This window comes from Rhea pennata, chromosome 3 (assembly GCF_028389875.1).
Source record: "Rhea pennata isolate bPtePen1 chromosome 3, bPtePen1.pri, whole genome shotgun sequence".
Lineage (NCBI taxonomy): Eukaryota > Metazoa > Chordata > Aves > Rheiformes > Rheidae > Rhea > Rhea pennata.
In genome coordinates, this window is record NC_084665.1 from 64,408,254 (window position 1) to 64,432,563 (window position 24,310).

The following is a 24,310-nucleotide window of genomic DNA, read 5'->3' on the forward strand; positions in this document are numbered from 1 at the left end:
AATTCAGGGAAATTTTGTTAGGCAGTCAGACTGACTCCGTATTTTGTGCATATCTTATGTAGGCTTCTCTGAAAAAGATTTTTTGCTGAAGACCAAAATGTATCATAATTGAAAGAGCCCAGTGTCTCAACAAGACTGGGAGCATCCACATACTTTTGGTTAACCAGGAAAGAATAAAATGTCAGAAAACATATTTCTCTTGCAGAATTGCCACTATTTTAAGCCTACCCCAAACTTGTACAGCTCAACAGCCAAAGCAGCTCAAAAATACAGAAGCTGACCATGTGCCCAAAACATTGAGCTTGCTTTCTAAATTACAAACCAGAGCTTACTAGTACTGCTCTGGGAGCAACTGAGAACTCAACAAAACAAAAACAAAACCCAACCTCAACATACTGCTGTTATGTCGAAGTATCAAGTCAGTTGTTTTTTTCCTAACATAGTTTGAACCTGTGGGCTCAGCTGAACCCGATGATCCCAGACAACCACATCTAAACCACCTGCTTGGCATGTAACTATAATTTCAGGGAGAGCTGATGTCTAATGCTCAGTGGTTGGCTAAATAGCTCTCTGTACTACTGCTCCCCCTTTGCTTCTGACAGCCCAAATGGATTGCAGAAGCAAGTAGAAGGCAGGGCAGCACTACACCCGCAACAGGCAATGAGTAACTTCCACAAGACTTTCTTGAAATAGAACATGAAAGTTATTGCATGTTTAATTTGGTAATTTAACTTGAGGCTTAAAAGCAAGCTTGAAACAAGTAACCTATAATTCAGAAATAGCAAACTTCCCAGTGCTAGCATGGAAATCAGTATTGAATTGAAGATCTTAGCAAACTTACCACTATCCTTTCTTCTGTCCTCCCTGTTTGCACCTCCTGTCTTCAAGACTCAGTTCCTGAGAACATCTGCCATTCCCAGCAGAGAGTGTTTGATGGTATAAGGGAAATTAGAGCCAGGACCCTGATTCACAGCACTGCGGGTTGAGTTGCCTCGGAGAAAGCTGCTGCTGCCTGCTTGGCTACTCGAGCTCCTTCAAGGGAGGCAGCTCAAAGCAAAGCAGCCCGCGGGTCCCCCGAAAGGTGACCGTAGCCCCCGGTGCTGAGCCGCATGTGCAGGGCCGCGGCCGTGCGGAGCCCCCGCGGGCACCGAGCGGCGGCGGCGCCGCCCCGGCCGGCGGCCCCGGCCCCGTTTCGGCCCCTTCGCGCCGCGGGCGCAACCTGCCGTCTCCCTTCTGGCAGAAAGGGGGAGCTCTGCGGGGGGAGTGTGACAAAAAAACATCCTCAGCGCGGCCAAAATGCAAAAGTATTTCCCAGGGAAAGCATCTGAAGCAAACAAAATGCATGGGCATCCAGAGGTGTCCATAAGAAAGTCTGCGTAGAAATGCTAAAGGCTTCCTTTCTAACACGATGAATACTTTAAATCTCCAACTGTAACTGTAACTGTGTTCATAATCTCCTTTTCCCTTCTTATGCCCTGCCCTTTTGCGTGCAAGGGAACCAGACCATATTTTACTGGTTACAATTTATCAATATTCATATTCCATAATGATTCAATTTTTACATTTTTCACATTTTTTTTCCTGATTGTTCCACACAATAGCCTCAGAAAAATAGATCTGAGCAAATTAATAAGAAAAAAGTATTGTTCTGGAATAAACATAAAGACTTTGTTTTTTTCAATAATAGCAGTGCGTTCTTTAATTCAGACTTATTTCTTAACTTGGTTTAGCTGTCAGTGTTGAAAAGACCTTATTTTTCTGAAATATTATTCCTACCAGAAGTATGCAGGGTATCAGAGCAGTTCATTTCCAGTCCGCAAACATAAGAACCAGTGAAACAGGTCCACTGCCAGTGAAATTCATCTAATTCACAATAGCTGAGGATCTTGGCTGCATTTAAGTATTGCCTAGAGCTTTGACTTAAGTAACTCTAAGTCAGAATTATCCCTTGGGCCCAAATATTCTACTTTGGGCCCAAATTGGTATTAAATACTGTCGTCTTCTTGCTTATAGAAAAGAATATGCAAAAATAATTGCAACATCAATACCTAGATCTGAATTTTCTCTAGCATGAAAGGATATTCGAGTGCTAAATCTATCTTTTAAAACTACCTATTACTAAAGCTTCAAGCAAAATAAAAATGAGTATTTTCCAATCAAACATATATGCATATGGTTTTATGGTAAGCTGCAGTCTCAGCAGATAAGTTGTTGTGGGTTTTTTTTTCCCAGCAGTCACCTGAACTGCATTCTTTGCTTGTTTTCTTTGTAATGTGTATTGTATTTGAGTCTACCTAGTACTTCCTCTTAATACTCCTACAGTTCATATACATACAGATACAAAGCTACACTTTTCTTAATTCAAACATCTCAGGGCACAGGCTACAGTTTTTATCATATGGCTATGCCAAACAAACCCGTCTAAGAACTAATGAAGACATCATGTCCCAAAGTAAAAACAGAAGAATTTAATGTGAAAGAATGACTGCTTTCCCTCTTCTGTTAATTGATACTGACAGCTTCCCTATTGCAAGCAATAGCTTAGGATTCCTTATGTGTTTAACCTCTGATTAAACACCATTTAACCTGTTTGTACCATGTTCCCTCTCACCAATTTCTGGAAATACTGTACCTCAATTTTACTATCTCTAACAGAAAATCAGAGGAAGTTTTCCAAGTTGGGAAGTTATTGGTTGATAACTTTTTTGGACTGATGCCTGGAGAAAGGTGTTTTTGTTCTTTAACACTAGATTGTATCACTTTTTTTAAAGTAAAAATGGAAGATAAAAGCCTCTTTTGCTTAATGTATGAGAGGAATTATTGCCGCAAAAGTATTTCCTGTTAATGCTTGTATGGGCCACTCAGTTGTTTGGTTCAGTTTCCATTGCCTGTAGTCTTGCCTTCGAACTCCTACAGGCACTAAGCAGCTTTGGAAAAACTTCTGGTAGAGTTGTTTTCTTCAAGTTTCCATCAAGTAACTGAGGCTAAAGCTGTATAGGAGAATTACTACAGTTCACAATACTTTGTTACAAATTTTGCTGCCCTAAGATGCCAGTGGGAGGGACAAACAGATCTGTCCTTCCTCCTTCAGCGGGTTCTGTTTTTTTTCATCATGTAGAACTAACTCATCAGTGGCAGCTGTGGAGGGCAAATAAAGTTGGATATGGAGTGAAAAGGGACTATATGACCACTTTTCCCCAGAGTGCTTTTCTTTTCTTTCCTTTTTTAATAAGTCTGAGATTTTGTTCCTCTTTTTACCGTACAGTAGAAATGCAGAGTCAGTAGGCTGTTACCCAGTTAAAATCAAATAGTAGCTGTCAACATTTGCTAGTAGACTACACTGGTTTTATGGAAACTAGCCCCGTGGAGCAGCCATCTCTATAAACTGCATCCTGATTTTGTCTTATGTAGGCGAAGGGCATGGGACTGTAAGCGTGAAATGGGTGCCTCCAGTCTATATCAGAACTAGGTGTTGGGGTGTTTGCGACTGTGACCCTTGCCATCGAGCTCTCTTTCCCCTGCCTTTGAGTAATGTCTCCGGCCTGAGCGGCGGCGAGGCAGGGCCGGAGGCCGAGGCGAGAAGCTCGCTCGGTTTCGCGGGGCAGGGCGAGGCGGCGGCGGCCGGGGCCGGGACCGGGGCCAGGGTCGGGGTCCCTGCGGCGCTGCCGGGCGGCGCGGGGCCCGCACGGCCCAGCAGGCACCGGCTACCTTTGCTGTTGGCTGGCTGGGAAGGGTGAAGCTCTGGTAGAGGCTCCAGTTCAGGGAGCCACAGGTAGGCGGCGGCCTCTTTTACTTTTCCCAGGTTTGTAGGTTTGTAGAGGCTTTTTTTTTTTTTTTTTTTTTTTTTTTCTTTCCCTTTCCCCTCTCTCCTCCTCTCTCTCTCTAGCTCTCGCTTTCCGGGTTGGGAGTTTGGTGCGCTCAGAAAAGTGCCTGCCCCAGCGCGGGGTTCCCCAGGTGGGGTTGCTCTGGGCTTTTCTCTCCTCTTCCCTCCTCCTCCTCCTCCTGCTTCTCCTCCCCCCCCCCCCCCCCCCCCCCTTCTCCCCCTGGCTGCCTTCCCTTCTTTGTGGCTGTATCCAGGGCGCTTCAGCCCCCTCCCACGCTTCCTCCTCCCCCCATCTCCACTTCGGGGAGAGAAAGCCGGGCTCTTTCCTGCCTGCCGGCCGCCAGGAACCGCCGCGCCGAGCGGCGGTGCTGCCGCTGCGGCCGCCCGGCTCCGGCTCCGGCTCCGGCCCCGGCCCCGGCCCCGGCCCCGGCCGCGCCCGCACATGGGCGGCGGCGGCGGCTCCCCCCCGGCCCCGGCGAGCTCAGCGCCCGCCTTGATTCATTTGTTGTCGCCCTGCCTCTCTCCTTCTGAACTTCTGTCACCACCGCCGCTTTGCGGATGAAGACTCTTAGCGCCGGGGACGCCTAGCTCGCCCCCACCCCGCGCTGCCTTGCCTTGCCTTGCCCTGCCTCGCCCTCCTTGCCCGGCCGCGATGCCTTTCCCCCTGCGGACCCTGGAGCCGCTGAAGCTGTGCAGGTTGGAGGAGGCCGGCGGGGATGGCGCCGCGGGCGCGGAGCGGGGCGGCCCGGCGCAGGGGGACAAAGCGGCGGCGGCGGAGGGGGGCGGCGGGCGCCGCCGCGGCGCGGTGCCGCTCTTCAGCGCGCTGGAGCAGGTCAGCTCGTACGCGCTGGTGTCGCTGCTCATGCAGCTCTCCGACCTCTCCCGCTGCGCCGGCGACATCTTCGGCGGGATCCTCGGCGAGGCGGACTCGCTGTGCCAGCGCAGCGCCCGGCTCCAGCGCCGCCTCGGCACCCTCGAGGCGCTCCTCGCCCGCCTCGACCACCGCAAAGTCAAAATCCGTGAGTGGATTAATACCCCGCACCCCCTCCCCGGGCTCCCCGCGGCACGTGTCGCTGTGTGAGGGGGGACGGGGGGGCGGCGGGACCGCGGCGGCGCGCCCGGGGCGGCTCTCGGCGCGGCGGGAGGTGGCGGGCGCCGGGGCGGGCGGAGCCGCGGCGCCTGCCGCGCTCGGGGAAGGAGGAAACAAAACAAAACAAAGCAAAACACCCCAAACAGAGTGGTCCGCGCCGCGGGGCCTCCCCGCGCGCCCGCTCGTCGGCGTGGCGCGGCTCCCCGCGGGGGCTGCCTTCTCGCTCGGCTGCGGCCCCGTCCCCGCGGGGCTGCGGCCGCTGCTGGTTTTGCGGTGCCTCTGTCCTGGCACCGGGAGACCCCCGGAGAGAGGGGGCCGCAGGCAGGGCTGAGGGGGCTGCAGGGCTGGGGGCGGGCGGCTGGTTCTCAGCACCTCCAGCACCAGGAGATCGCGGCTGGGACGCAGCACGGTGACCCCTGGGGGGAGCGGGGGGGGTCGCCGGTATGTTTATGCCAGGCTTATGCTGGGTTTTGAATCCTGGGTTTTGCGCTCCTGGCAGTTGAGCCCACACGCCTGGCCAACCCTCTTGTATGTGCATGGGAAGACCCCGGTAAGCAGGAACCTGAGCGTAGCCTGCAGCTATTGCTGTATCCCGCAGTTCTCCAGCGCTGCTCTCACGAGTCCGGACCGATCCCCGGTCTGTAGCTGTGACTTCGTGCGTGGCACGAGCGGCTGGGGTCCCGGTTTGGCCGTGGATACTTCACTAGCGGCAGTTCGGGGAAGTTTCGGTGAAGTTCCTGTTGCAGCCTGTAAACCAGCCCTCAGAAGCGCCTGGTTGTGGAAAGCTCTGCAGCTCCATGGAGCTGTAGAACAAGTCTTTTCCAAGCTTTATCCAACTTTGGAGGAAGGTTCATGTAAAAACTGTATCTGCTACATGTAGTCTTATTTGTGTTTGCCTTGGCTCTCCACAGAGCAAGTGAAAGACGGCTTCAGCATCAGCTTAGCTTCCTTAGTGTTTGGAGCGCTCGCAAATCTGAAGAACTGCATCGCTACTTCTGCGGTAGCACTGTGTAGTGCAAGGCTAGCCGAAGTAGTACTGCTGCTCTAAGACCATTGATAGTTTTCTTCTAAGTGGAAGTAGAAAGTCCGCTTCATATATGGTATACTTAGGAGCAAAACTGATTATGAAGGTCTTTCACAGATGGATCCAGCGAAAATGTCCATTGCACTGAGAATTATTTCTTATGATACACTTCAGAGATGAGTTTTTTGTCTTCCTCAAAGGAAAAAATTGTCATCACTCTTACTGAAAAGCTACTTCTGTGGTTCCTAAGTGCTAGGCTAGTGGTTGTGATATCCTTTTTTTGTTTGTTTGTTTGTTTGTAATACTGACAAACTGAAGTAACTTCTCTTCTTTACCAGAACAGGTATATCTTTTTTTTTTTTTTTTTTTTTTTTTTTTTTTTCCCCAGTGTAGTTATGTTAGTTTAAAGGCTGACTTGCGCAGGTGTGGGAAAAGTAGGAATATTTGTAGTATGGTGCTGTATTGCACTGATGTCCTGGTATAAAGCACTCTGCAAACTCTGAAATTTTATGCATGTCAGAAATTTGATTACGGTATTTTCTCTTTATCACCATTTGGCCAAAGTTATATATTTACTATATAAACATTTTTCATTATAACTCAGTTCTTTGAGCTCAGCCTGTTTTTATTTTCAATTTGATGGATTTTGCTCTTGTCATTGCAATTCCGAAAACTAGATGCAGTTCTTCTGTTTGGTTTTCTCCATTTGGTTTTAAATTCTTTGGTGATTAGCATCACTGTTGTCAAATTTCATTTTGTTTTTTTAGCAGTTGCATTGCTGTTGCTGATATTTAGTTTACTATTTTTAAAAAATCACGTTTATTAAAGCCATTGAGTTCTAATGAATGGATGATATATTTCTGATCTTTTTTTTAATTGTATGAAAGAGCCTTCTTGTAAAGCAAGATTATTTTAACTTGGCTACATGACATAAAGAATTGATATTCAAGCTAACCATGTTGACACTAAGTTGCACACTATGTTGTGTAAATTCTCTTGTTACATGCTTTCTTCATATTGTAATCTGGCCAGTGAGACTGGGTGTGATGATCAGTTGTAGTTAACATCATGAACTCATCCATAATGGAAGCTGTCAAGGCTTGTCTGCAAGTTTAACCATGTTACTGGCATTGAAGATAAATATGTTTAAAACAAATAGAATAGTTCAATTATGCTGGCTTTGGGAACAGTGACAAAGTGGGGTTTTTTTTTTCTTTTCTTGTTTCTGAAGATACAGAAGCTTCCCAGGGGAAATCGCTGGAGAGGATTCCGAGAGGAACAAGGATTGTAAACTATCTAAATTTCTTTCTGATTTAACAAATTCCCATTGCTTGTAAACACTTGTTGGGGAAAAAATATTGGAAAATTGGGCATCTGTTGTGGTGAACAGATCCTTCTTGAATGATATGGCACCTGATGGCATACATGTTTTGGTCTGGCTGTCGAGGATATATGGGCATTGTACACCTGCTTTTCAAATCGTGGATGATTTCTATATGAATAAACGGTTTGTGGTGCTTGGTGGGGTCCAGAGAGTAGTTGCCTCTTGGAACTGAAGATTTTAGGATGATTTTTTGTGATTGCAGCATGATCTTATATGAGATGGACCAGACAAGGACCGGCAAGCCTCGGTCCCAGCCACTTTTTATGAAGTAACTGTGGACAAGCAGCTAATGCATGAAACTATGTTCCCGGTGCTTGGGAAAGTATGTACTTTGAAAATGTGAGGTGTTTTGGTGAGAATTATCATTTTATTTCAAAATACAGTTTCCACAGGGTGTCTTTCAGATAGCTGACAGTCTGTTATAGTTTGTTCATCACTATACTAAGGTGGACGTGTGAAGAGGGAATGAAGATGCTACAAATCTCTTTGCCTGCAATTAGTCATTATTTACACGGTCATGAACTGTCTGGCCGTACAGTGTGTTCTTACATGTGTGCTGGGCCAATGTGCCCCTAGATGTTGCTATCATGTGTATGTATATTAAATAAATAAGAGTACTAGTAGTTAAATAGATCTTGAAAGATTCCAGTTGTTTCTCTTCTGTTATATATTCTTTGTTACCATTCAGTGAATTGAATGTATTAGTTAAGTTCATCCAGTCATTTCACCATGTGCCCAAGAACTTTCAGTTTTCACAAGTTGGTTAATAATGTTCTGTGTTGCAGTAGGCTTTACACATTTGCAGCCCTTAGAAAGGGGGGATTTTTCTCACTTACTGAGACTGGTTGGATTTCTGTTATGTCCTTCAACTGGGAGGCTTGCTTTTCTACTGCGTTTCTGAAACATGCCTCACATGCTGTAGTCTAGCTTCATGCATGCTTCAGGATATTGAAGGTAGCTATCAGTTGTATGCGATCTTAGCAATCGTTCCCAGCATCCCAGGTGAAACCCCAGGTGGGTTTCACTGGCAAGGTTTGACTCTTGGTTTGACTTAAGAGCTTTGTTTCTGGTGATGGGGTACCCACTGTGCATGTCCTCCAACTTAGACACTTGCACTTGATTTTTTTTGTTGATTGTTTTAATTTAAGGATATGTTAAAGCCATTTGATAAAATGTTTTTTTTAAGGCTTATTTGAGTTTTTCACGATGACCAGGGTGTTGTGCTGCAAGAAGGGACATTAAAACATGAGACTTGTCTCTGTGGGGCTGATGACTGGTTTTATAACTTGTGGTGGGAGGCACTAATGTCTCAAGGTGATTTATAAAAATTTAAGTACTAGTGTAGTACTTGTGAACTTAGTTTAACTGAAGTAGCCACTTCTAGGGAATTAATTAGATTAAGTAGATTTTTAACATTCTTTCATCAAGTTTTCATTAAGCCTAGGTGCATTGGTCTGCTTTGCATGGTGTGTTGTTACTGCTGTAACAGCTTACACCGCAGAACTTGCCTAACAGCTTCTCATCTCCCAGACACTGTGCACCTGTATCTGTGACCTAGCATTAAGTGACATAATTTCTTTGCTTTTAGCTCTTAAGCGTCAGGGTGGGTGAGGATAAATGCCTCTTTGAAGTGATCAGGGCGCATCAAAAGGTGAATGATGGCAGCCGAGCACCTCGCGGGAATTGCAAGGCAGCTCTTGGAAATGCTGTGAGGCCCTGAATAGTCATCATTTTTGTAGAGTAAAGGAGACACTTTTTCTATTAATATTCCTCTTTCACAGTCAGCAGGTATTTGTGCAAAAAATTGTGCAAAAACAAATGTTACTGTTCTTTTCAGTGAATCCTGATGGTTTGACAGACTGGAAGGCTCTCCCTGCTCTCTTCCATGCAATCGACTTTTGGTCTTTCTGAGGAGATGTTTGAGAAATGCTGGCAGGTGAACCCAACCACAATTTCTGAATCAGTGTCTCCAATAGTAAGAATTTGGCCTGTTGAACCTCCTACTATAACAACAAGCAACTGATCCTGTGGGAAGGAGGAAATGCTACCTCCTAAATATTGTTGTTTAAAATCCTTCAGGGTTTGCTTTTAAAGGCGCAGCATCATGCAGAACATATCTATACATAGGTATATATTTTTCCAAGTTCAAGCATGCTTATCAAAGCGAGCTTGGGGGATGGGGCAGATGGCTTTCTGTTCATCTGCATGATGTGAGGACAGTCCAGTTTGCACTTCATCTCCTGCTATTTTGTTTAGTAAGTATTTTCCACTCTTTGTGTGTAAGGCAGTGCTGGAACACATTTCCTGCTCTAGCTGAACAGGAAGCTTTATTCAGCTTATTCCTAGGGAAACCCCTCCTCCATCCCTCACCACCAAAAGTGAACATTATTCAAGACAGTCTCAGCAGTGGCAGGGGATGAACCGTCTGGCTCACTTGCCGGGCTTTCTCTAGCTTCTGGTGTAAGGAAAGATTGTACGAGATATGTCATCTTGTATTAACAAAAAGAAACCCTCCTTAAAAACGAAAGGTGTGCAGTCTAGGAAAAAATGTAAAAAAATCTGTTCCAATAGTATGTGGGAGCTATAATTCAGCTATGATACTTGCTGGCTGCTTCAGGTGACCACCCGCTATGGCACTTCTCTCCTGTCTGTTGCTGTTTAAGATTCAGCAGTGAAGTTAAAATCACATTAAACAGTTAATTGCTAAATTTCCCTAGGAGGGGAGGGAAAAAAAAAGGGGGGGGGAAGAAGAAGAAGAAATTTTCTCTTTTACCTTGTTTGTAATTATTCAGATTGCTGCTCAGGAGCAATATAACCCAAGCTTTATTTAGCTAGTGCAAGACTAATTATCTGTGGAAATTCAACCTGACCCAAAGGAGATTTCATTTGAAATGAGCAGGAAGAAAGCCTGAGTTAGAAAAAGATTTCCCATGGGCACAGTGGGCCAACTCACTGTCCTGCTGAATGGCAGTGCTCCAGTTGAATTCAGTTTGATGAGGATTTGGCTCACTGTTTTGAAAGCGGTTGACACTCTTTGGCTCAAATTTAGAGCCTCTTTGTATGTTGCTCAGAACCTATTATACAACACCTAGGAACATTTATTTCCCTAGATCTTATGACTGGCTTGATCATTCAGGAAAACAGTGTTTAGGAGAGGTAGTTAATGAATTAAACATACTGTATTTAGTTGTTTATAATTTGGATCTATTTTGAACATTCTTAGATATTTTAGGATACAATAAAATGCTGTTAGAAGTTTCTCTTCTTATTAGTATTGGCACAATCTCGGCTTGGTTCAGTGAGAGCTAGTAATCTTGGTCTTGTGGGCTACTTTCCTAAGCTGCTAATATGAAGCTCCTGCAAAAGAGGTATTTTTGGGGTGAACTTATTAGCAAACATAAAACAACATACTGGAAGCCACTGAAATTCCTCAAAACCTCTGCCTTGGAGTTTAAACCAACTTCAACTAGTGGAGACTGAAATAAAGTTTTCAAGGGGGATAGGAAGCAGATTAGTCCACATGTGCTTGCTGATTCCTGCTCCTTCCCCTAAAGCATTTGGTGCTGGCTGCCAGCAGCAGTGGGATGCTGCAACTTACGTAGCCAAGGCCGGATTCACCAGTATAATGCTTGGGCTTTGCCACGTTTCTGGGTGAAATCTCCATTTCCTCCTTATCTCTTTATTCTCTGCATGTTCAAATAAATATAATAAGGGTGTGTTACCTAGAACAACCGTTGTAGTGGTGTGAATTGTGTAACAGGTAGCCAAAGTAGTGATTTACTGAAGCTTGCTCTGTATCATAGTAGGCTAAAGTGCTAAAAGCATACAAAGAAATGATCTAGTTGTTCTAATGATCAGCCTTCATTTACATCACGTTGTCCGGAGGACCTTTTTGCACAAGCTTTGTGTGAGGTTGTCCTCAGCGATGTGATAGTTGGGTTGCTGTGTATTTTTGTGTTAGGTGATTGTGGAGCCACCATGTATCTTTTGCCTTGAGGGAAAAAGTGCGGTGAGAGGTAGAAGTATGTTAGTTTATGCTTGATTGCTTGATTTTTTTTTTTTTTTGATTCCTGTATTTCCAAAGTTGCTTTGACTGCCTCTTCTGAGAAGCTAGTGCTAGTGCAATACAAATAGAAGAGGAAACTGAGAAATAGGGTGAATCAAAAAATGCACTTTGAAAGGGTTGGCAATTATGCAAAGTCCCTGCTTCTTTTGTGGTCCTAACCTAGTTATCAGAAGACAAGATCAAAGTTGTCCGCTGTAACAGTTAACAAGATCAGCTGAACATGGTAATTATATATTGTTCATGGGTGTAGGTTTGATACGAAACCTGCTGATTGGATGGTGGTTTCCTAAGAGACTGGATGGATGACATGCCACTTGAGAAAAAATATCTTTATACCTGTAGGTTAAGCATAGATTAATGTGGGTGGACTTTGCAAGTTTTTTGTATTTATATAGTACAGTTTTATTTGGGCAGGGCTACTTCTACCTTCAGGCTGTATTTTTTTTTTTTTTTTTTTGGTCATCTGTGATTTATAGTGTTATATGGTAGGTTGTTTTTATTTATTTATTGGTCTCTTGTCCTTTAATCAGCATTGTACATATGAGATTTTGCTACACTTTATGAGAATTATGAAGAGTTAGAATATGAATGTTTAAGATCCTGCTTAATGTGCTTTAGTTTATGTCACTTTGAAATCCCAAAGCAGAATTGTCGTGCCTGCAAAGAGAGTCAGTGTAGAGGAATTATCTTGCTATAATTCTTCTTGGTAATTTCCCCATGAGAGCCACTGGTTATATTCACTTTTCAAGTTAAGGCCTGTTTTTTATTTTTTATTCTTCTGCCTCCTGCTCTTCCTTCTCTTTGGTAGTCTGGGCTTCCCACCCCTTGCGTACTGTGCGCTCTGGCCTGCCTCCTCTCCGCTCCAGGTCCTTGTGCTCGCCCTGGCTGCATAACAGTTTGTGCTGTCTGCTCTGCTCCTTGCTGCCCGTATGATGCCTGATAAAACTGGCCTCGGGCATCTCTCCTTCCTTGTTTAAGTACATTATTCTGCACATCTGCTAGTTGGCAAAATCTGGGAGGGAAGAGGAGCAGCTGCCAGTGGGATGAAGATTTACGGGGCTCCTTGCTTTCTCACGACAACTTCGCTGTCCTGTTGCCTCTTCCTTTCATGCACTGTAGTAATACTCTTGATGCCATCTCAATTTGTCCCTTGAATGAATAAAGCAGTCACTGTGCCAGTTTTCAAGCATTTAAAAGATACATGATTTGAAAGCTATATTCCAACGAAGTTAATCTCTTCGGAAGTCCAAGTCTCTTGTTATGCAGCAAGCTTTGGGGCTCAGAAATTTGCTATAGTACAGAGTTTGCAAAGATCTTGGTAATAACAAATGGATTTTGTTCATCTGCTGTTGCTTTTTCTCCTTTCAGGCTGCCACAAAAATTGGTAAAACCAAGAGCAAAAACATTTGCACTGGTTACAGTGATAGAAGTGAGACTATCCAAGTATTAAGTGAAATGTAAAACTCAAAGGAATTCATTTTAACTTGGATCTGTGAGTCAGATTTATGATTTTTGAACTTAAAGCATATTTAAACATTCTAGTAGGTTCAGTTTTCCTATTCTACATGTCAGCAGCAAGTTTATTTTAATCTGAAAGGTACTGTCTTGAGAACTGGTAGATCCGTTATGTCAGTTTATTGGGTTTGTGAATCTTTCCTTCTACATAGTTAGGCTTGGACTAACTGGAGTCTGTCCAGGCAAATTATGATTCAGCTAAGAGTTTAGGTTTTTTAATTGATTCAGGTCCTACTCTTTAGAGAGTATGACTATCATAGATAGTAAATTGGAACTATAGATGTTTGCTGTATCTGAAGAATTGAGCGACTGTATTTTTGTACTAGCAATAAATATTTACTTCCTAACTTAAATCATAATTGAAAAACTGTGAAAGGCAGATTCTAAGCATATAGAGAAATAATGACAATGTGATTTTTTTTTTCCTCTCACCTGGTTGAATTGTCAAGTAGAAAATGAAAACAAACAACTTCTCTAGACTGTTCTGAATGGTAATATGTTGTACTTGAATGCTCTTTTTTTTCTCCTTACTTGTCCCACTTTTCTTTTTTCCTTTTTATATAATCAAACTGCAGGCTAAAGAAGAGCTCTCATCAGCTTCTAAGTTATGGGATAAGTATTGCTACTCCCTAGTTTAAATATATTATTCTAGGTTTAGTTGTTCTTACATTGGTAAGCTTTCTCAACCGTTCCTTTGAATAAGAAAGCAAGCTTAATCTTTCTCCTGGCAATCGGACATCTGTCTTCTGTTTGCTATGTTGGCTAGTTTTGGCTTTTGGCAACAGATGGAGTTTGCTTATAGGAAGCTCAGCAGGGCTTGAGAGAACTGCTTTGTAGGTTATCTCTGGTGGCACCTTTTGTTCCCGTTGTATGGGAGGAAGGAGCTCCCAAGTGAATGGTGTTGGCTTTCCCTTCCTTTTCAATATATAGATGAATCTGCTTGAATGCCTTGAAAAACCAAGTGATGTTTGGCTAATGGAATATCTTTAGATGTTAAAAATAAAACCTTAGAATATTGCTAGCCACGTGCTCCTTAGAGATCGTTAAAATCCTTTTGAATTAGAAAAGAGAAGCCAACTACCAGGAAACAGGAACAACCTCTTACAAAATTTATGTAAAATATATTTTTTGTTAGCTGTAGTACTTGATTTTTAATGCAGATTGAATATAAGAACAGCAAAATTCGATTATACGGCAAGACTTTTTTTTTTTTTTTTTTTTTTTTTCCCTCTAACTTGTTCTGGACATGTTGCAAAGAAAATATTTTTTCTCCAATTCCCATCCATTTTTCAGTGTTTTCTTCTGCCAAAATATGTATTTGATACCAAAAATGTTTCTTTACAGAAGTCTAAGAAGCCAATATTTTCTGGAAATAAGTATAAACTGTAAGATTGAGATATATAGTTAATATGTACATTAATATGTATAGTTAATATGTTCATTGCATTATTGTTATAGTCACTTTTATACTATTTTTGATTTGTAATGCTGGAAAGGTAGAAGCCCTGTTTTGTGAGGTAGGAAAAGACATAGTGTATCCAGAAATTTCAACGTTTTAAATATGAGATTTAACAAGTTTGTTCCTTATGGTATGAGGAAGAAAGACAGTTAAAATATGGTAATGTTCATAACATGCCCTGGTGTGTTACTTCAGAGTTTTCTTAAATCTTGTTCTTTGTATGAAATCATTTATTCATTCTAATGAAATGATAGTAGTTAGCTATTGTATGCTTCCTCCTGCTAGATTTTTTTAATAGCATGTGCATATAAAATCAAGGGTATTATGGTGTAAACATGATGTTTATCATGAAAAGATGTTTGTAAGGCTGAACAGATAAGGTGGGAAATAGAAGAGTGATAGAATAGAAGGGTTTTGTGACAGTTGTGTTTGGGAGTCTGATGAAAGGCGAGATGGAGGAAACTGGTATAGCAACCACTCTTCAGAAGGCCAGCTGCCTTCCCCGTATCTCTGGGTGTTAACCTTGCCTCGGGCAGCGTGCGCGGTCCTGTTGGGCAGGTCCTGTTGGGCAGGCTGTGCCGGCCCGGTCCCCGCCGGGAGCAGTCCCGGGGGGCTCTGACCCCGCCGGACTGCAGCTGTGCCCGGCTCGGCTTGGGCAGTGCGGACTCAGAGTGGCCCCACCGCCAAACTGGCCAAAATCCCAGACAGCGTCGTATCGGGTTTACCTAGAGCGCTGGCCAGCCTCCTCTTGGGGAGGAGGAAAGCAGGGATCTTAATGATGATTTGAATGTAAATAGATTATCATCAATTTTGTAATTTTATTCAGTTAGAGTTATATAATAATTAGAATACATAATATGCAGTATTATCGTACTCTATAATGATAAATCTTGCCTTCAGGAAAGGTAGTAAAGCTGGAGAAAGAGGTGAACGTGAGCCTGCCTTCCCCTGCCTTCTCATAGTGGTCAGCAGTAGGACAAGGCTGCAGTTCAGCAAGAAGCCTAGGACACGAGGAGAAGGGAGGCTGTGCTGGCTTGTCCTGAAGGAAACACTAAGAGCAGTGTGGGCCTCCTTCTGATCGCAGGTTTGCTTAAAACATGAGAAAGCATTTATTTAGCACAGCCACAGCACAGATTCAGCTGAGCAATATGGCTCTGTCTGCCCCAGGAGAGTCTAGTCTTAACCCACTCAGGTCAAGCAAGATGATGGTGGTTTAGGTAAGTGTGGTTTGAAGAAATTTGTGTTGAAGAAACCAAAGTTTCACAATAGTTATGGGCCTTCTTGAGGTCTAGAGGAAGAACAGGTAATTAGAAATCCTCTGAGTGTTTGCCTGAGGGGAAGAATACCACAAAAACATGGAGCTCTTGGTGTTTTTTAATTGTCATATTACAAAAGCCTCTGTTTCTTCCATATCTATTACAGAGACATTGTGTCTACTTGATGGTAATGAAGACCAAAACCATCTGTAATACTTATTATCGTGCGTGCTCCCACGCATTGCTGAGTTTGGCTTGCATTTTGTAATGTGTGATGTCCCCTCTGAGAAGCGTGGTGTGCAGTATGGGAGGGAGTGCTTTTAGTGACATGTTGTTCTGACCCTGTTGTTCTAACAGAGATGTTTTCCTCTCCCTTCCCTTTTTCCCAACACGCAAAATGTGGTAGCTTTTTCTTTACTAACCATTTTGTTACTGCTAAGAACCTTACCGACAAAATCTGAAACTTGCTGCAGTCTGAAAAGGGCTGCAGCTGGCAAACAGTAGTGCAAAGGGTATATGATCTGGCTTTATGCGTGCAAATAATGTGCTGCAGCTTAATACAGAAAATATTTAAATGATTTAAACTTATTGAGTGATGCAACTGATAGAAGGGTGAATTAGCCTGTGATAGACAAAAACTTGTCTTCATTCGAACTCATGCCAATTTCCCATATTTTGTGCTCAAGAGTATTTGTCACTAGCTGTGTCTATAAATATACAGTTTTTAAAATTTATATTATTATGAATGGTTTATAAAATATAAATAAACTTAATTCTAAAAAAAAAAAAAAAGAAAGCCTGGATAGAGTTCTAATGAAAATTTGAGCTTACCAGGGCAACTTGAAGAGTATCTGAATATTTAACAGAAATACCAAATCATAAAAATGACTGGCTGAGAAAGGGCAGAGCCCATCAAATAGTTGGTTTGGTTAGGAAAATTTGTAGCTACACCTAGAACTGACTAGAGTCCTGCATTATCTCAGTCAATGTTAGAGCAGTCTCTGGTTACTAGGTTTTATTAAACATGCTTGAACCTTATGTCATTTGCTGTAGTGCTTTTTTTTTTCTCCCCCCTCCCCCCGCAATGGCCACTCTTAAAACTGTGACTGTGTGAGTTTTGATGGAATAAAACTTCTCCAGGAAAAGTTCTTAAGGCTGCTTGACAGACATTGTATATCAAGAGCTCTGCAACTGAAAGGGTAGACATTCTCAGGTGTTCTCATGGTCATGGAAATCAGAGCCACTGAGGTGGGAAGGCATCGCCAGATGATTTCTAGTCCAACTGCCCTGCTTCCAGCAGGGTCACCAAGAACAGGTTGCTCAGGGCCAGGTCCAGTCGGGTTTTGAGCATCTCCAATGAGATGCTCAATGAGACTGGAGCAGGCTGCTCCAGTGTCTTCCTACCTTTGCAGCAAAAATGGTTTATCTTAGGTTTAAATGGAATTTCATGTATTTATGTGCTTTTGCCCATTTCCTCTTGTCCTGGCACTGAGTGTCACTAAGAATCTGGCTCAGTCCCCCCGCCCCCATCATTTGTACACATTGATAAGATCTTCCCTGAACCTTCTCTTCTCCAGGCTAACCAATCCCAGCTCTCTCAGTCTCTCCTTGTACTTCAGATTCTCCAATCTCATAATCACCTCTGTGCCCCTTTGCTGAACTTGTTCCAGTGTGTCCATGTGTCTGACATACTGGAAACCCAACACTGGATTTACCAGTAGATAAGTCAAAGCATTATAAGTAGGAATACTGATGCACTCTCCCTTACCAGAAGGTTATCTGAGACGGATGCTAATTGTTTGGTATTGCACCCAAGATGGACAACCTGACCAGGACAGCTGGGGTACTTTGCAGCCTTTGGTAAATGTTTTAGCACATATATCTGAAAAAGGATAGATAAAGAAAGGTATTGGTTAACCAGGTAACAAAGTTGGCAGCCAAAGATCACATAATTATTTACTTGAGGGCATCTAATCTTGCAAGGTTTTTTTGGAAGAACTTTAATGGTCTCAACAAAAGTATTTACTACTTCTGTCGGAAGACAATGCAATAAACTGATGATATCAGAGAGAGAGAAAGTGGAGACTGTTTCCCGAGTCGTACCTAAGAGACATTTCTGACAGTATCTCTAACAATGAAAAATATGCAGCATTTACAAGAAGAAGAAGAGTTCTGAACAACCCTTCTGAATGCTTAAGAATTTCAGCGCCAGCTTCCCTTTGAAATTCTGACAAAGATTCTTGGCTAGTGTTTTTTTTTTTGTTGTTGTTTTTTTGTTTGTTTGTTTTTTTTTGGGGGGGGAACTGCCTAGGATCTGGGTCATGTTAACACCATACCCCTCCCCCCCTCCTTTTTTGCTAGTCTCTGGGAGCTTTATTCAGCAAGTTAGAAGGAGGTTATCACATAGTTCTGTTCTTCATATTGCTTGAGACAGACAAGTGAACTCCAGTGAGAAATACGGAAAACATCTTTCTTGTCATCCACAGCAGTATTTTATCTCATAAAGTAGTATTAACACATTTCCTTATGCTTTCCCTAAGTAACCATCCTTTTAGGCAGAATTAATTGGCAGCACCTTCTACACATGGTGGTGCTTTAAATGAAACCTCTGATTTAGGGGCTAAATAGAAGCTTTTGGAGAAAAATCATTTGTATAAAGATGTTTTTGTTAGACTCTATGATTATCGGGAATTTTACACAACCTAATACTTACATGCATAGATGATAAACTATTATTGTATGTTTCTTTCCAAGGAAAGTTCATAAACTCTAGTTAAAGCATTCAAATTCACATGGAGGAAGCCAAACTGGCATTTGATAGAACCATATTTAAACCTCTCAGAGGGGACTGTCTCCCCACATAAAAGATGTTACATGTACATTCTTGGGATACAGCCTTAAAAAGTTTTGAGATGTGAGTTCAAAAGACTACCAGGTCATCCTAAAATTGAGAGATTTAAATCCTAGCTCACAGTTTTGTGTCAGAGTTCTCTTCTCTTGCAGGCTCTTTCTATTGCACATGTGAATTGACTTTGTCACAGTACCTCTGGGAATGTGCATTTGATAACCTCATAATTTCAGGTATTTGGCACCTCTGTTGCTTTCTGCTGTGGAACCTTACAAGAACAGGGTTCATTGAAAAGTCTGGCCTTTAATATATGAGCATAATGAATCTTTTTTTTCTTCTTGTTGCATATCTAAGGAGAATAGTTACAGCCATTGTAATAAATCCCGTTTTCTCTACCACTATGAAGCTCTTGCTTTTATATTAGTTATAGCTATTTTTTCTTCTTCTTCATTAAGGCCACCCACATCTGATCCAGGATTTCTCAAGGCCAAAAGCTAATAGACTTTCCCCTGCCCCCCTCCTAGGGGGAAAGTTTTGTTTTGTGTTTTTTTTTTTAAAAAAAAAGCAGTTAGTTTTCCCTGTGATGTTTGCAGTCAAACATTTTGTCACTAGATAAGTACAAATGAAAACCACTAATTGACTTCAGTTGTCCAAATTGTAAGAAAAACAAAGTAGTCTATCCTAAGTGTATATATTCTGATTTTGTTTTTCTAATTTTGATCTTTAGCAACATAACTCAAAAACTTAATCTGCAGTCATTTTGAAGTTGATAATATTCCTTTATATACATTTTTATATAAAAGAGACTCAATGGTACAAATCTCTTCTTAAGAGTTTGTTTGTGTTTAACGTTAAGAAGACAAGGAGGGGTAAAAGTTTGGGTTGACTTAGGATTTGCATTTTCCACCATCAGTTTTTGACCGTGAGTTGCTAAGCATGAACTTGGAACAAAAGAGCTTTACAGAAGTGGTTGATGGATGGGTTGTAATATTGAAGCTCTCTTCCCCCTGCCTACATCCTTAGGGGTTGGGCCCTAGTTAGGTTGAGGCAGTGTCTTCCCAGAAGAGCACGTCTCCTTCTGAAGGAGTTAAAAATGCTGAGGTTGGCTCTTCAGGAATGTGTTTATGCTAGAGAGGAGGTGCGAAAGAGAAGAAAATTGTGTGGGTAAGGTTTTCTCATTTGTTTGGGTTTGGTGGAAAGGGGGGGAGAGGAGGTGTTATCCTCTCCAAACGTTTCCTAATTAGGTGCTTGTTTTAGATTGCCATTTTGCAAATGTGTTGCATAGAAAATGATATCATATTCCTTCTACCTTCTATTTGCGTAAAGCAACATGTTTTTATTATACTATAGTCATATATTTAAATGTAAAACAGGCCTAGTTTTAAGAAGGTTCACTGTCCCCCTTAAACCTTTTTGTTTGTGGATCATGTTGCATTATTTTAATCGCTGTTTTGTTAATACATTTGGAAAGCCCTGCCTCCCTCCACCTTTTCTGCTTTTATTTCAGTGGCTCTAACTCTTAAAGGTTTGTCTTTGGCAAAACTGGCAGTCAGATTGCTCAGTTCACTCCTCACTCTTCACTGAAATGTTATAAAGAGGGAGGCAGGGTGTTTGGGGAGAAGGGGGAATGATCTGCAGGGAAGGAGCAGCCTTGAGTAGTGGTGTATCCAGTGCTTTTGAAACCAGATTTTGGACTACTGAACTTTGAAAACAAGTTCCTCCTAACTAAGGATTGCCCTTGTGTTTTTAATCAAGCTGTATTAATATCCTGCTAGAGGCCCCTCTTTACACCCCTCTTAGCAGTGGGGAAGGTGTAAGAGCAGGACCGCTTTATAGCGGTGGTGAAGGAGTGCTGCTGCATCGGGACGCCCGGCTGGCCACGCGGGCCGCTGGGCTCCTGCCCTCGGTCTCGCGTGTCTGGGGATCAGAAAGTGGAGAATCGCCGCGACCTGCGCTGTCATATCCAGTTGATATTGTTTTTGTATTTATTTTTCTTTTTCTGTGAGTGGAAAAAGAGTGGTTAGATGAACAGAAGGCATCAGTGGAAAAGGATGGATTGAAAAGAAACAAAATTAGTATGTAAGACAGCCGTCGCTCCCATTGAACTAGTGCAGTTTTGTTCTCTGCAGCCATGGTGCAGCCAAATTGGAGTCTCACTGTATGTTATGTCATGCCATTGCCAATGTGTTTTTTTTTTTGGTATGTAAAACAAAAACAACAACAACAACAAAAAAAAGGATGAAGGGGAGGGGTAAAAGTGTCACTTGTTTTGCTGAAGGGAATTACAGAAAAAATAAACATGAAAAATCAACAAAAGTTAAAATGTGGTGGGTGAAATCCTATGAGTACTGCTGGCGCTTAGAGTGAGAGCTCACAGTTGCCAGAAACTTGACAAGATTTCCAATTATGATCAGCACGCTTTTATAGTAAGCATGATCTCTCCTTTAATATACTGATTTAAGGCTTACCTGAAAGCTGGAGATCTTCTTTTGAATTTTAGAGACAAATACAGAGTTTGGAAATTGGAAATACTCATTTACCGAATTAGTGGATGCAAAAAAGTGGACTGGTAATTTAATATACAGAGAACTAAGAAACCTTTATATGAAAATATCTCCCTCTCCCTTAGAAAAAAAATTCTCTAACAGAAGAGTGGCCCTTCTTTGGCAACTGATGTTTCTCATGCTGAGCCATGGCATGGATCAATATGTGGATATCATGATGTAGGTAGATAAGTAAATATATATCCAAATTCATCTGAATAGAATTGTATTTCCTTCTTTTGAAGCAATTACAGAAGTAAAGGTCAGCATAATAGAATTGGCCTTGATGAATAGGACATCTGTAGCCAAACCTATCCATCGGGTCTTGAGGAGAGGGGATAGGAGCACCTAGAATTTCACAGACTCAGGTGATTGTGATGATTAAGACAACTTTAGTGGTAAAGGAAAATATTTTAAGGTTTCCTTGTAGCGTCCCATAGATAAAATATAAGGCATTGTTTTTCATCACACATTATATGAAATCAGTATTTTTGTTATTATTATAACATTCCAGTTTGGTGCCTTGAAGAAGTACATTACCACTTTTCTAGTGAGAAGTATTGGAATGGTGCTAAACTTTCTCTTGGACTACCTGCTCATCTGCTTTGCTATGCTGCGCCCAGAGATGCTCTCTCTCTAATACTGTGACTAATGCTAAACTCCTTCAAATCCAGCTTGCTCATCTTCTCAGTAGTCTGTGGATTAATTCACATGCTGAAATCTTTTCTTTTGCTTTAAGAATCCTTAAAAGCCTTCCTCAAAAACCCTCACTTTGATTAATTCTAATGACCCCTTACAAACAAATCAAAGTTTGTTTTTACCACAGAAATTGGTTTAGGATTATAATGTACACATACATACCAAAGTTAATTCATGAGGTATGTCTGAGGATTTCTGTGGAGAGAAAGGGTAAAATGCTTTTTTGAATTTAAATTGTAAATTGGATGAAAATGTGTATTTGATATTCCTAATGATAGCTCTCAAATTCCTATCCTGGCTGGTCTATGTAATATGAATCTCTGAAGAATTCCCACTTAAAAAGCATGTGAATGGTAGATGCAAATGTCTGTAGTGGCTTTTCAAATTTTATGTCTGGAAAGTGTTAATGGGGAAAAATATCTTACATAGTTCCTAAGATAAAGACAGGGTCTAGAGTTTTTTAAGGTCTTGGATTTAACTCCCACTGATTAAAAAACTTAAGGCTTTGCTATAAATTGTTCCTTGTGCGTCTGGCAGAATGTAAGTTAAAGTTATTGGAAGAAAATATGTTAAGGCTGAGTAGTAAAACAATACCAAAATGAAAGGTGTACACATATTTCTAACTGCTGCATGTGAAAATATGCTGTAATACACTTCAGATTATATGATACGATGCTATTTTTGAGTACCCTGGTACAGATTTTTTTTCCAGTAGTAGGATGATAATGAGCTTTTCTTGATTACATGTAGTCCTAAATTTTGCATAGTGCTGTAGTTGTATTGCTTGCAACTTAAAAAAAGGGAAATGATTACGGACATGTAAAATTTCTAGTATGTTTAGAAAATTCAAATGAAACTTCAAGGTTCATGATACCTGTATTAAGAATAGTCTTTAACTCAGAAAAAGTTAGGATTTTTCTTTCTCTCAGCTGGAAATGGAGGTTGCAAGTGCATAGCCTTTCTCAGGTGGTTGGAAGGAAGGGACTGGTTACCTCTTGTGCTGGGGCATTGAGACTGGTATTTTGACTTGGAAGACATTGCTTTGTGGGCCTGTTGTGTGTTTGAGATGAGTAGAATGAGCAGTTCCAATAGTTAGGCGCAAAGTAAATAAAATAAAACATTTGTTGTGGTGAAGGAAAACATACCTGAACACATACGAGATCTCTAATCCAGATAGGTATGCAGTTGGTACATACCTTGCCCGTGTAGTTCACGTGCGTTATTACCTGCAAAACAAGCTTTTAATGATGAGGCTGTTGACAGTCTTGGATTATTCCATGATATGTTCACTACTGTAGTCTTGTTCCCATCTGTTGGGCTCTGTGTTTGTCTATCACTCGTTGGTCCACTTCTTGAATTCTGTCAAGCCAGCTATGCTTTCTGGTCATATGGAGCTTTATAGGTGTTTTAAAGCACAGAAGACAATTCTTGTTGGTGTGCGAAGGTAGTGCAGTATTTTCTAGGATTCCCACCCCAGCTGCCCATCCTGCAAGGGAGTGCTGCCCTTCCTGTTGTTGGGGAAGACGAGTCTTTTGACCAGTGACCAGAAGCTACTTGAAGGAGTGCTTTACTTGGTCTATGTTTGCTCCATATTAGAACCTGATGATTAAATATGCAAAAGAATAAGGGAGGAAAAATCACAAAAGTTGGAACTATGAAATAGTAGTGGCTCCACCAATCTAGAGCTCCGTATGAGACAGTACTTTAAAAGAGGTGTGGACTTCATAGTCTGTGACTTGATCCCCTAAAGGGGAAGCAAATGTCATACAGAACTAAGGTTTCTAAAGCTGTGAAACTTGCACCTGTTTTTTACGCAGATGAGAGAGACTTCAGTCCGCACTTGCATTCATTAATCTCCATGTAGTTTTGTATAGGTAGAAAGTAAATAATTAAAAACAAGTCTGTCACTCACTCACTTTTCTCTGTTTTGTCTTGCTGTGTGTGTGCGTGCGTGCGTACGCGCACACTCAGAAAAGGAGAAATGACCCAGAGGAACCGCAACCAGGCCTCTAGAGGAAGATGAGTAAAATTGCTGACTGGAGGGGAGGCCGCGCAGGGCACGCGTAGGGCATCTGGCAGCTCCTAGCAAGCAAAAGCATTGATTGATTTGAGCGAGCACAGCCAGATGCTGCCATTTGGGGCGGTTGCCAGTTAACATGAGTTAGATCAACCCCTGGTTATAGTGGCACTTGAGAGAAAATCATTGAATAGGAACCAGCGCTGGTACCTTACTGGACAGTGTTCAGTCTCTTTATGGCCACTTGGTGCTGGCAATACCCTTTCCCTCCCCTCTTCAAAGCCAGTGGCAACGTTTTGGAGAAAGTATCCTATTCCAAAATAAGTGTCCACATGCAGATATGCTGAGAATTAACACAAAGTGTGAAGTGAAAACAGATGTAGTTCTTTTGGTGCAAGTTGGTACCTAGTTCAACTCCCAATAAGTGCTCTCAAAGGATATAATAAATACTGAAATACTTAAATATAAGGTCTTACATTTTCTTTATTAAATGTCTTTGCATAAAGTGTTCTGAAGTATTGTTGACTCTGGAGTGTGGTTAATGGTAGGTGTGTGTGTGTGTTCAGGATTTTTTTTTTTCCTACTG

The 24,310-nt window shown here is 42.1% G+C and overlaps 1 protein-coding gene across 4 annotated transcripts in view; it reads left to right on the plus strand.

Annotated features, from left to right (window-relative positions):
• The first annotated feature begins 4,366 nt into the window (after positions 1-4,366).
• The window catches only part of NHSL1 (NHS like 1), a 187,352-nt gene continuing 167,408 nt past the window's right edge, over positions 4,367-24,310 (plus strand). For all 4 annotated transcript variants that reach the window (XM_062572479.1, XM_062572480.1, XM_062572481.1 and 1 more), the window contains exon 1: positions 4,367-4,842. In XM_062572479.1, coding sequence (XP_062428463.1) covers positions 4,476-4,842 — 367 coding nt within the window. In that variant the 5' untranslated portion in view covers positions 4,367-4,475. The remainder of the gene's footprint in view (positions 4,843-24,310) is intronic.